Below are 13,373 nucleotides of genomic sequence, written 5' to 3' on the forward strand. Positions count from 1 at the left end.
TTTTCATTTTTAATATATTTAAAAACCAATGTCATACCAATGTCAAACCAATGTCATCATAGTAATTATAATATTATAAATATCTTTAATTTATTTTAAACAAATTATAGTTGCTATAGTAAATATAGCAGTATAGATGTAAGCTGTTTTTAATAGGTAGTTTTTATTTATTGTTTGTTAATTTAAAAATAATTATAAAATAGTTTGTATTATAGATGCCACGAGGTAATTTAGAGTGTATTCATCCACGTGCATTGGTCATCTGTCACCTTAAAAAGTTATTATCAAAGTAAGTTATTAATCTTTTTTTATTTTGGAATATTTAAATTATCTTTTGATATTGTTTATGTGATGTTTATTCAGAAAATATAAGGTCGTAAAAAAAAAGGCATTTAAATGCAGCTGAGAACTTTTTAAAGAAACAGAATATTTTATAAAAAACTTTTTTTTTAATTAAAAAACTTTAAACTAAATATGGTTTTAAAAGTTTAAATTTAGATTTAATGTAATGTAAAATAGTAAAACGTATAATTTAAAATTTAGTTTCAAAGGTTTAATTTTCATGGATTTAATTATGTGAAAGCAAATAAAAAAAAATTTTGTTATAATCTTTTTTTTGAAAAAAAAAAGGTAAACTAATTTTTTTTTTAAACAAGACGTGGTTTTTATATTTTGTTAAGTATAAGATTGTTTTAAGTAAAAACATATAAGGAAATATGATCTTTTTCAAATACCGAATTTAGATTTTGTCAGTAATTTTTATTAAATTAGTTTAAATAATTTTTAATGCAGTTTAAAATTAAATTAAATTAAAACCCGTTACGTTTTAAAATACGCTAAGTGACACAATTTAACTTTTAAGGGTTTAAATATCAAAGCTATGTTAAAGTTACATTTATTATTGTTACACGTTTTTGTTATGTAATAAAATCTCATAACATGATCTCATAACATAATCTCATAACATGATCAAATAACATGTTCTCATAACATGATCAAATAAAACGTTCTCATAACATGGCCTGAATATGTAAAATAGTTGTTAATAGAAAATTTAAAAAAGACTACAGGTATTAAAGTTTATTTATCTAGTAACTAAAATTTGCAATTTTCAGTTCCATGCATAATTCCATTTCAAATTTGTTTTTTGGTAACACTACTAATGTATACCATTCTTCTTTACAAAATATTTATACATGGCAGATTTCAGATTTTGGTGTAGATTCTTCTTAAAAGTATATTTAACTCCTTACGTAATTTTGTTGCACAATAGCTTTAATATTAGGTTAATTTTCAAAAGTTTCAAGTTTTAGGTTTAGCAAAAAAAAAAAAAAATTCAGATAATTTTAAGTTGCATAAAAAACATAATAAAATTTGAAACTAAAGGACTTAATGCTGTTCAAAATCAATATCTTAATCAGTGTAATGTTTTATTCATTAATCAATCTCAAAGTACAACACATAGTTCAATAGCACAATGTTCTTTTTGTTGTTTTTTTGGTTTAACATTGGTTATAACATGCCACACATCTTCTTGTAGCAGTTTCAAGATGATATGTTCATCAGGAACCATAACATGTGCTTCTTTGTGTGTAGTAGCCATCAACTTGGGTAATAGTTAGACTCTCTAAGTTAAAAAAAGTCTTTTTGAGTGTTGGGTGTCTACCATATTGCTTAAAGTAAGACTCAACTTATAATTTGTGTTTGAAAGCTAGTGGCAAAAAAAAAAAAAATTTTTAGTCTATATATACTCTGTAATCAAAAATAAAAAGCAATCAGTCTATCATTCTTTTTGTTGTATTAACTTAAAGTCAATTAAAAAAGAACAAAATAGACTGGGTACTAGCAATACTTTAGTCTATATCAGCTGATTACTTAGTACTGATTTATTTATATTGTCATCTCTCTCTTTTTCAGAGTAGATATATGATATATAGAGGAGATATGTGTGCCGTCGATCACATTATCTAAGTCACTATCACTAAAACTTGAAATTGTTGTGAATTAAAATGAAATTGTCACTTTTGAGCATAAAATCAGCAATACGTTGAATTTAGTTCAACATCACTAGCTTTTTTTTCAAAAGTAAAACAGTGTTTTGTAAAATTCAAACTGAATCAATTTTCAATTTGTGGAAAATTATCCAATACAAGCTTAAAATGCCTTTGTCTAAGTTTTATCTTAGATATATATACCCTATTAATAGATAAGGCTAATATAAAATTATAATCTAAATTATTAAGTGGTTTTTATTTTTTATTAAATTTTTTTTTTAATTGTTGTTACAACCTTCAACTTCTTCTACAACCTTCTCTCAACTTCTTCAACAACCTTCTCATAACTTCTTCTACAACCTTCTCCCAACTTCTTCTACAACTTTCTCTCAACTTCTTCTACAACCTTCTCTCAACTTCTTCAGAAAGAGTTTGATATTTTTGTATTGAGTTGTGATATTTAAATTTTATTTTGATATAAATATTTTCTTCACTTAATAGCCAACATTCTTTAATTTACACATATTTACACTAAGAGATTTGTTGCATAACTCATATAAAATGTCAATTAAATTTTCTTCAAAAGCAACATCATCAACTTAATTTAAAATATGTTCAACAAGTTTCTCCTTAGAAAAAATATTTTTATAATTTAAACTTTTCAATACACATTTAAAGTCTATAATTCATAACTTTTTGTAGCATTATCAAAAAAATAGCAGTAAAAGACTCTTCTGCATTGTTTGTTATTTTTGCTTATTGTTGTCTATTAGATTACCCTTTTTCACCATAATTTATATGGTGAAAAATATATATTTTTCAGCAATGATTTATAAATTTATAATTCTTTTTCTTTTATCTCTTATTTTTTTTATATCTATTTTGTTGTTTAATCTCAAATTAAAAGCTTTCATTAAACGCTTTTAATAGTAAAATTGTCAAGTACTAAATGTTAGTACCAATAGATTATGTACTTGATTAAACCTTTATAATGTAAAAATAAAATCTAAAAAAAACTGCTTTGGTACCGAAATACTGAGAACCATAACAAAACTAATCAACATATTATAAATTATTTATTTAATTTAATCTAGTTGAAAATAGAATATGCATCAAATTAAGCGAAAGCATACGCATAATTGTTAAATTGAGATTAAATAATTAAGTGAATCTGTTTGATACTTGAAATCAAATTTGGAGTTTAGACTCCTTATTGTATCGTGGTTTTAAAATTTCTATTTTTATGAAACTTTTTGTTAATTTTCCAAAATGTAAGATTACTTGTGTTTTCATAGTTTAGAATATGCGGAAGCAATGAACATTATGCGTAAACATCGTATCAACTTAAATCTATTTTATGATCACAACCCTGAGGTTAGTTAAAATAATTTTCCTTTGTTTGCTTTTTTTAATTATTAAATTCATGTTTCATTAAAAAAAAATTTCAAATAGGGCAAATATAGTTTGCATCTTTTCTATACATAAATAGTTTTTATCTTTTGGCAAATTAAGGTGAACTTACAACTACACAGTTTTAAAAATTAAAATATTGCTAACATTTTTTTTTTTTTGTTGCAATTTTCTTAATATTATACAAATAAATTATATTATAAGTTGATTAAAAGAAATTATATATTTTTTAAAGATAATAAAAGTAAAAATTACCATAATTTTTTAATGAAACTGAAAGTGTCAATAAAATAATAAAGTTAAATATATGTTATTTGTTGATTGAACGTTATTTTATACGTAATTCATTGTTTATTTTTTTAGTCTGTATATTCAGATGAAATATTTTAACAATAACTCTTTTTATTAATTTGATTTTTTTTTTTTTCTATATACTTTTTATTTTATTTTTATATATAAGTTTTTTAAATTTAATTTTAATTTCTTTGACTGCAGAATTGTTATTTAACAAAGTTAAGGAAAAAATTTAGAATAATGAAAATGTTAAAACAAAGTGAAAAGAACATTTTTGGCATTTAAGGAACCACCTTCACATTTAGGAAAGTCACCTTTACATTTAAGGAAGTCTCTTTCCTGTATGCTAAGATACAAGCTGATGGCATCTGTATATATTGTGAATTTGTGACAAATTGATTTATGCCACAATTTTTAATAAATTTGTTTTTACAGCTGTTTACATCTCATATTGGAAAATTCATATCGGAAATGGAATCTGTAAATTTTATCAATCTTTTCTTAGCTGATCTGATGTAAGTACATATGCACTTTTTAAATCTTTTTGTCAATAAAGTTGTTAATGATCAATAGTAGTATTTTTATTTAATATTGAATTAACTTTGAAATCTCAACATATAAGTTTATTCAAGTACAAGCTGTGTTCATATCGTAAATAAACCTTAATGTTTAGAGTTAATTAAATTTACCAAAACTATTTATCGAGATATTAACAAAAAGCTTTTTATTTTTAACACCATTTTGTTTTCTGTGAAGTTCCAGCTTGTTGATTTTTTCTTTTACCATTTCTTTCGAAAACCTATCGAAAACAAAAACTTGCATTTGCAAAAAAGTATGTTAAATACTGGTATCATTCTGCAAGAAAGTTTTGTGGACTGACGAGTCAAAATTTAATCTTGTGAAGTCCAATGGAGCTCAAAAAGTATGAAGAAAAAAAGTTGAAGCATTCACACTCAGTTGTATTCAAAGAACAGTAAAATTTGGCAAAAGCAATGTTATGGTCTGGTGATTGATGGCTTGGAACAGAACAGGAAAGCTGGAGTTAATGGAATTATGGATTTTAAGGTCAATATTCTTGGTTTATTAATGGAATTATGGACTCTCAGGTTTATGTCAAAATTATCATTTTGTCTTTCAACAAGACAAGATACGTCAAAGAAAACAAAAGAGTTTTTTATCCAAAAACAGATTGAGTGTCTTGAATGGCCTGCTCAAAGTCCAGATCTCAATCCAATTGAACAGCTGTGGGCTATTCTGGATGTAAAAAGTGGGACACATTGTCTAAAGAGAAAAGAAGAGCTAAAGATCATGCTTCAAGAAGCTTGGGCTCAAATTGATCCATATATGAAAAAAAATTAGTTGAATTAGTGCAAAATCTTGCAGAAGTCGTAAAAGTTAAAGGTAGTCCAACTAGATATTAAAATTAAAAAGAAAGTTAATTACTGGGAGAAACATTTAATCTTTAAAACTTTGTTCGAGTACTTATTTAATATTGAAAAATTGCATAGTTTGAATTTATCATTAAGTTTTTAGCAATATAAGTTAATTATTGTAATTGTTTTTTTAACATTAAAAAAAAAAGTCTTTTAAATTAATTTGATGTTGAAAAAATTTTTCAACATCAAATTAATTTAAAAATCTTAACATAAGTTTATTTAATAGCCTTACTTTCATGAGTTTGTTGATATTTGATCTTGCATATTGTATGTTTGCATTTCTTAATTTGACTTTTACCACAATAAACTAAATTACCTAACATACTTAAAAAAGACTTATCAGTTTAAATTGCATTTTTATTAATTTTGAAATACTTGTATTTTTAAATCTGTAAGTTAAAATCTACATACTTATTGTCATTTAAACCCTTAATTACTTGCTCTCGGTAATTTTTATTTTTATTATATTTTTTAAATATATAATTATTATTTTTCAGTGATTGGTCATAGTAGTTAGTCCTTAGTGATTGGTCTTAGTAATGAAACCTCAGTGATTGGTCATAGTAGTTAGTCCTCAGTGATTGGTCTTAGTAATTAAACCTCAGTGATTGGTCATAGTAAAAATTCTTGGTGATTGTTTTTAGAGGGATTAGTTTAACAAAGAGAGCCTTTTTAATAAGAATGTAAACTTTATCATACTTACAAACATTCATTATTTTTTATATGTAAACTAAAAAGTTTTAAAAAGTTAAACTTAATCTTATTTATGGATAAATTGTTTTGTGATGACTTTAATTATTTTATAATGATATAGTTAAAATATTTTTTATGATGTGATTAGACATTAAGTGAAAAGTTTTTTATTTTATTTAAATAAAATAAAAAACTTTTTAAGACTAAAATTAAAAAAAAGGCTTTTTTTTTGTTTTTTTATTAAATATTTTTAAAATTAAATATTTTCAAGCGTTTAATTACAAAAACAGTTATTTAAAAATTAAATTTAACATCTTAGTTGTCTAAATTGATATAGTTTTTAATTTAAAAAAAAATGTTCAAGAAAAATAATTATTTTATAATTTATATACAATAATTTCAAGTGTAGAGAATTTATAAACTTAACAATAAGAATTTAGGAATGTACAAAATTTGAGGTCAAAAAATCCCAATATGAAGAAATGATTGCTTACAAGTGTTTTTCAATTGTAATTTTTATGTCTAGAGAAAGATTATAAAGACCAAATAAAATCTTACAAAAAAATAATTTATTTTTTACTTCAGCAAAATTTAAACCTTAATCTTAAACTTAAATTCCTAAAATTTACCCAAGTAAGATGTTATCAACAGCATTGTGTGGACCTTACTACAAACAGAGGTTATCATCATCATTTTGTGAACCTTACTACAAACAGAGGCTATCAGCATCATTGTGTGGATCTTACTACAAACGGAGGTTATCAACATCATTGGTTGTACCTTACTAGGGTGTTAGCTAGGAATATATATTTTACAGTGTTTTTGCAGTATTGAGAATATTTTATTGTTATTCTAAAAAATATTGGGAATTTGTTTTGAAAATTTCCTATTCACAAAAAAAAAATATGTCAATTTTGGGAAATTTAAACCCATTGGGAATTCTGTGGCATATGCAATGCCATTGGGCTGGCTAACACCCTGCTTACTACAAAAAGAAGTTATCAACATCATTGTTTGGATCTTACTACAAACAGAGGTTATCAACAAAGTTGTTTGGACCTTATTACAAACAGAGGTTATCGAGATCATTGTGACTTTAGCTAAGAGGTAATCTACATTGTAATGACATTTAAAATATATATATAAATTTTTTTTTTAGTGGTTATGAAATAGTGATAAAAATTTATACTTTAATTTCTTTAGTTATATACTAATCAGCTACATTCTTTACAATAGATTAAAGTTGGTTTTTAGCATTCTCATCATTAGTGTTGTGTAGAAGGCACCATCAGCAAATTCTTTGAGATTTTTCTTAAAGAATTGGATGATGGTGGTAAAAGTCATTAAAAGAAATCATTAATAAATAATATAGGATTTAGAAAAAGGATTTAATTAGAATAATGGGTATATTATCTGGATCTAGCAATCCATGATAGCTTAGTTAAGTGGTGATGTTCTTATAAAGAAAGATAAGAGTGAAGTCTTCATCTATGTTAGCTATCTATATTGATAACAAAGTTTGTAAAATTACAAATTTCATTACCTTTTCGAACATTGTCAAAATAATTGTTTATATTTTTAGCTAAAGTGTGAGAAATTAGTGAGTTAATAATAGGTTGATTAGATCACTTTTGTCCATAAATATGTGTTAAAAAGTGAGTCCAAAACGCTGAAATATTTTTTGTAAGTAAAAATGTGAGTTTAATAAAGTACTAGGTAAATAGTATTTCTATAATTTATCAGCCATAAATTTTAATCAATCAAAAAAATATATATATATATAATCATTTCAAAATAGTTATTATATAGGTATTTACATATTATATGTTTTATATGTACATTCTTTTTGAATATAGGACTGAAGATGTATGTAAAACTATGTATTCACCATTCTATTATGGAATGAATAAACCAATAGAGTAAGAAAAGCATGCTATCATAAGATTTTTTTTATTTTTTTATTTTTACTTTGTTATCAAAGAAGTATGTAAGATAAATTATAATAATAAATTTAAAAAAATAATGAAATATAATTAAAAAAAAAATGTTTATTATATTTTTTTAATCTGAAATTTTTGTTTTTAGCTCACAAACTCCATCAAATAAAGTGGATTTAATTTGTAAACAGTTTCAAAAAATAATTGAGCAGAAGATAACTAAAAATAATAATGAGTATTTAAATTTTTTATATTTAAATTTTCATTATTTTTAATATTTTTGTTTTAATGTTTTGAAATAAAATTTTTTGTGTCAATGTTATTATCTACAGCTATACAACATGTGTTCACCTTTAGATATAATGTTTTCCTTAATGCATTTTTCTTAATGCATATCCAGAGTACTGCTTACAGAAGTTAGACTTTTTTAACTACTCCAGGTGAGGTTCAGGATTATCCTATTACTGGTAACATGTAATCCAATACAACCTGTCCCATGTCCTGCTGTCTTGTAGAATTTGCTTTTCTAGGCAAAGACTAGGACAAAATAAACTCTGAGTTCAAATACCCCTGCCTTGGGGCTCTTTGTTGAGTAAAGGATAGAGATGATATCTCAATAAAAATATTCGTCTTTGGCAAATATCAACTTAACATCATTTCATGCTTAGGATGATGAATGATGGACCAGCTTGACTCTACTTATGGGATTTTGTGTTGCCTCCTCAATAGTGGTATGCTACTATTTCTGTTACCTCCTAATGAGGGTACAGTGAGGCTACCTGGTAGTAAGGTTTCCATAACTCTGTAGTTGCTCTCAAAGAAACTGATTTCATTAACAGCTGTAAAATATCAGAGCGTTAGCAGCACCATTTTGGATGTGGATGGTGTCCCTTTTAGTGATTTCAGTATGCTTTGTGGAGCCCACATAAGGAACCCAAAATTTTGACTTAAAGTTAATTAGCAAAACTTAGGCAAATTCTCTTTGATTTAAAACATGACTAAAGTACCCCAAAAGTATTAAACATAAAAAACCTTTACCACCACCTCATTGTTTTAATCATTTTGAAACAGCAAGTTGATTACAAATATTTGTGATCTTCAAATTAACTTTTTATCAGTTAAATGTTACTTCTTGTAAAGTTCACCAGACTTACTCTTTTTGAGACTAATTTAAATTCAGTTGTTTAATCTCAGTGTTGATGGCTATCCTATGATTAACAAAGACTTTAAAGCCTTGACATCCTTATGCATCAATTCATCTATTTGTCATAGAATCAGGTTTGAATCCTGTGACCATTCTTTTATATGTTTCGACTTAGCACCTCTTCACTTTTCTTTATGTTCTTTATTCATATTCATCACCTTTCTTTTTGTGCTAATTATACTTGAATATAATACCTTTAACAACAAATATAATTGATCTTTAGAATGTGCTCACACACATTCTAAAGATCAATTATATTTGTTGTTATTATTATCATAATGAATTGTAAGTTTTTTTAATGCAAATTATTTATTAGTAAAGCAACTGTAACAAATACTTTAAGACAAAAAACAGTTAATTGTAAACACTTTTAATTGTAATTGTAAAGGAGTTGTTCAATTTAAGGAAAGCTTCTAACTAATTTTATAGTTTTAATAATTTTAATGAAATATAATAACTTAATATAACAGAATATATATATATATATATATATATATATATATATATATATATATATATATATGTATGTATGTATATGCATGTATATATATGTATGTATGTATATGCATGTATATATATGTATGTATGTATATGCATGTATATATATGTATGTATGTATATGCATGTATATATATGTATGTATATATATGTATGTATATATATGCGGTCGTGGTGTAGTGGTAGAGCGCTCGCTTCATAAGCGAGAGGTTCTAAGTTCGATCCCTGCTCAGGGATTTCCCTGGTAGTACCGTTCTCTACCAGGGAAATCCCTGGTAGAGCACGGGTACTACCAGGGATTTCCCTGGTAGTACCCTTCTCAACTTGTTCGTCAAGGTTCGTGTTTCGGAGTTGCAGAGTTGAGAGAGTTTGCAGAGTTGAACCTCCTTGTCTGTAGTGGCCTTCTCGGCCTTGAGGAGATGAATTAGCAAAATAATATATATATTTGGTTACTTTAATGCTCATTATACTAAATGGCTTGGCTCTAACACCACTGACCTTGCTAGCTCTAAAGCCCATAACTTTGTCAATCACTTATACAAAGAGTTAACTTTGTGACTAGTTTTCCTGACCATCCTAATCATGTCCCTTTTTTTCTTAATTTGTATCTTGTCACTGACCCTATCTTGTGTTCAGTATCTTCTTTATGTAGTTCTGACCGTGCAATGATTTTTATCATTTGCAATGATCTTTTATCTTGTACTTCTTCAGACCTTCCCTATCGTTGCACTACTAACTACTATCCTAAAGCTGACTTGGATTCTTTTCGTGATTTTTTTTTTGTTACAGTCTTTGACTTGATATCTTTTGTCGCTCTTAATCTTTTGTCTTGTTGATAAATGTGCCTCCTTTGTAACTTCCTGAATCCAAGCTTTTATTCCTTCTTGTCAGTTCTGAGTCAAGCCTCACTCCATGGTTTTCACCTACTTGTGCAGCTACTATATCTAACACTAATCATTTTTTACATTGTTTTCAAAAGACTAATTCTCTTGACAACAAACGGCTTTTTATTATTGCAAGAAATCAATGTAAAAAGGTGGTGATGCTAAAGTCCATTATTCCCAGTTAACTAAATCTCCTATTTTACTTCAAAAGTTAGACTTTTGGAGAAAAGTGTCATTAATTAAGATAAGTCTAATATTGCATCTCTAATTCATGGGTCTGATCTTATTACTTCTCCCAAGAATAAGACAAAACTATGTGCAAAAAACTTATCTTTTAATCCAATTCTTGAATTTAATGGCCATACTCTTGCCATTCTAGTTAAACATGTTAACCCATTGTTAGACACCTAAATCACTCCAGCTACTATTGCTAATGTCATATCTTAATTAAACTCTTCTTTGGCTTGTGGTCCAGACAACATTTCTGTCAAAAGTGCAAAAGTGTTTTCCAGAACTCTCTTTAATTCTCTCTTAACAATTGCTTGAGTCTTGCTTTCCTGGTGGAAAATGGCATCTGTGATTCTAATTTTTAAAACACTCTGACCTCTTTAACTATCGTCCAGTCTTTTTGAGAATGAATTAGTTTCAAAAAAAAAGTTCTTCATAGGTGTTACATTTAGGGAAGCACGTCATAGTTGTTATATAAGATTTAATGTGGCTACTAAGTATTGATGTCTGCTAGGGTGTTACATGAGTTGATATATGGGTAATAGAGGGGTGCTATTTAGATTATAGAGAGGTGCTATGTAATTTATAGAGGGGTGCTATGTAGATTTCACTTTAGTTAATTAAAATGAAGTTTTTGTTTTCATATATTTGTACTTTAAGGTGAGAATACAGTTTTCTAAGATTAAGTATCATTTTTTAGGGCGAACATACAGTTAGTTTTACATACTGTATTTAAGATTGCTTGTAGGGTGGATTAAGTATATATCTTTTAGACATGATTATTTTTTTGCTGCTATCTTTTTTTTATAATTATTTTTGGATTTGTATATATGTATTCATTATTCGGGTTATGTAGTTTATAATATTTAAGTATATATATGTGTGTGTGTGTGTATCTTATACTGCTGATTTAGGTGAGCAGTGTGATGTCATATTGAAATAGCCTGCTGCCGGGGGCTTCAGTACATACATCGATTGACAAAATGCCTGACTTGCAGCGGAGTGCTGCTACATCGACTGAGGGTTTGGCATGGGGCAGCAATTTTTTCATTCATTATTCTTTGTTTTTTTCTTCTTTTTCTAAAAAAGCTGTATCAATTTAGATAAGCAAAAAAAGTGTATAGTAGATATATAAATATATATATATATATATATATATATATATATATATATATATATATATATATATATATATATATATATATATATATATATATATATATATATATGTATGTATATATATATGTATGTATATATATATATATGTATGTATGTATATATATATATGTATGTATATATGTATGTATATATATGTATGTATATATATGCTTTCTTAAAGTAATTAATAATGATTATATTTATAGGTTGTTGTTGGCTTTACTGACAACTTATGCAAGACAAAATGATTTAGAGTATGTTCTCCTTAAAATAAAAGACCTTAAAGGTTTTTTGCTTTGATTAATTTTTTTTATTCTTTTAATCAGAATTATTAAAAATATATTTCTTTGGTATTTACTGTTGGGTAACCATATAAATTATGTCTAATTTACATGGTTACCCAAGTAAATAATAACAAAGATATTGTTTTTATGTTTTTGTTTAACAAAGAACATTTGTTAAAGTTTAAATAAAGTTATATTTTTTATATACTTTATTTTGTAGTTAAAATTTTTTTTTTAAAAGTTTTTAAATAACTTTTTAAACAGAAAACCCTTCAGCTGATGGTGTTACATGTAATGCTGCTTTAGTTTACATACTATATTTGGTTGATATTAATTCTCTGTTTGATATTGCGCTTGGTTTATATGACTTTGATCTTGTTATGTTGGTAGCAGAAAAATCTCAGAAGGTATTATTGCTGTTCTAATAAAATAGTTTCTTGTTTTAAGAAAATGTTTGCTGTAGGTTCTTGGTTGACAGTTTTGTTTTTAGGTTTTATGTAAATAAAGATTTAGAGAAAATTTTTAAATTGAACTAAATAAAAAAATTAAAGCTAAATGCCAGGTTTATGTACCATTTCTTACAAAAATCATTTTTACGTTCTTTCTTCTTCCTAACTTTTCTAAATTTTCTAAAACTGATTACTATCTGTGCTTTAACTGAGTATTGAGTACTATTTGTGCTACAAGTCAAGTTCTTTAACAAATTCAAAGTTACCAAAAAAAGTACCAAAAACTAAAAAAAAGTACCAAAAACACAAAAAACCATTGTCATCACCTAGCTCTCTAAATCTATCATTCACTAGTATTGGTGGTCTTTGAAGTAACTTTTCTTCTGCTGAGTCTTATCTCTTGCAAAGTTCACCAGACCTACTTGCACTTTGTGAGACTAATTTTAGTTCGGCTGTCTCATCTTGTGATCTTAGTGTTGATGGTTATCTTCCTTTAATTCGTATACTCCAATAGTCACATGGTTGGCCTAGGCATTTACATTCGTAGCAATTCACCCATTTATCGGGAGACTTGGTTTGAATTCAAGGCTATTCTTTTATGTGCTTTCGCTTAGCACCACTTCACTCTATCACCTTTCTCTTTGTTCTATATTGCTCTCCTTCATATTAAGACTGCACTCTTTTAATGTTATTTCTGAATAAATTGATCAAGTCCTTTCTCTTTATCATTTAGCCAGTATTGTTGTTATTGGTGACTTTAATGCTCATCACACTGAATGGCTTGGCTTGAGTGTCAGATTTGCTAATAGGGTTATTCCATATCAAATCACCTAAAGGCTCCCAGGGTACCACCTCAGATTTGCTTTAAATTTGATCTTATGAAAAAAATACAATCCAGAAAATT

The 13,373-nt window shown here is 26.4% G+C and overlaps 1 protein-coding gene across 1 annotated transcript in view; it reads left to right on the forward strand.

The window, feature by feature from the left end:
- LOC100204897 (putative elongator complex protein 1) overlaps positions 1 to 13,373 on the forward strand; it is an 80,318-nt gene that overhangs the window by 41,308 nt on the left and 25,637 nt on the right. Inside the window, exons 16-22 of the mRNA XM_065815010.1 lie at positions 216 to 289; positions 3,290 to 3,368; positions 4,134 to 4,213; positions 7,684 to 7,746; positions 7,913 to 7,999; positions 11,943 to 12,022; positions 12,285 to 12,427. Of these exons, the coding sequence (XP_065671082.1) occupies positions 216 to 289; positions 3,290 to 3,368; positions 4,134 to 4,213; positions 7,684 to 7,746; positions 7,913 to 7,999; positions 11,943 to 12,022; positions 12,285 to 12,427 (606 nt within the window). The remainder of the gene's footprint in view (positions 1 to 215; positions 290 to 3,289; positions 3,369 to 4,133; positions 4,214 to 7,683; positions 7,747 to 7,912; positions 8,000 to 11,942; positions 12,023 to 12,284; positions 12,428 to 13,373) is intronic.

Source organism: Hydra vulgaris, chromosome 13 (genome assembly GCF_038396675.1).
Source record: "Hydra vulgaris chromosome 13, alternate assembly HydraT2T_AEP".
In the NCBI taxonomy this organism is placed as follows: domain Eukaryota; kingdom Metazoa; phylum Cnidaria; class Hydrozoa; order Anthoathecata; family Hydridae; genus Hydra; species Hydra vulgaris.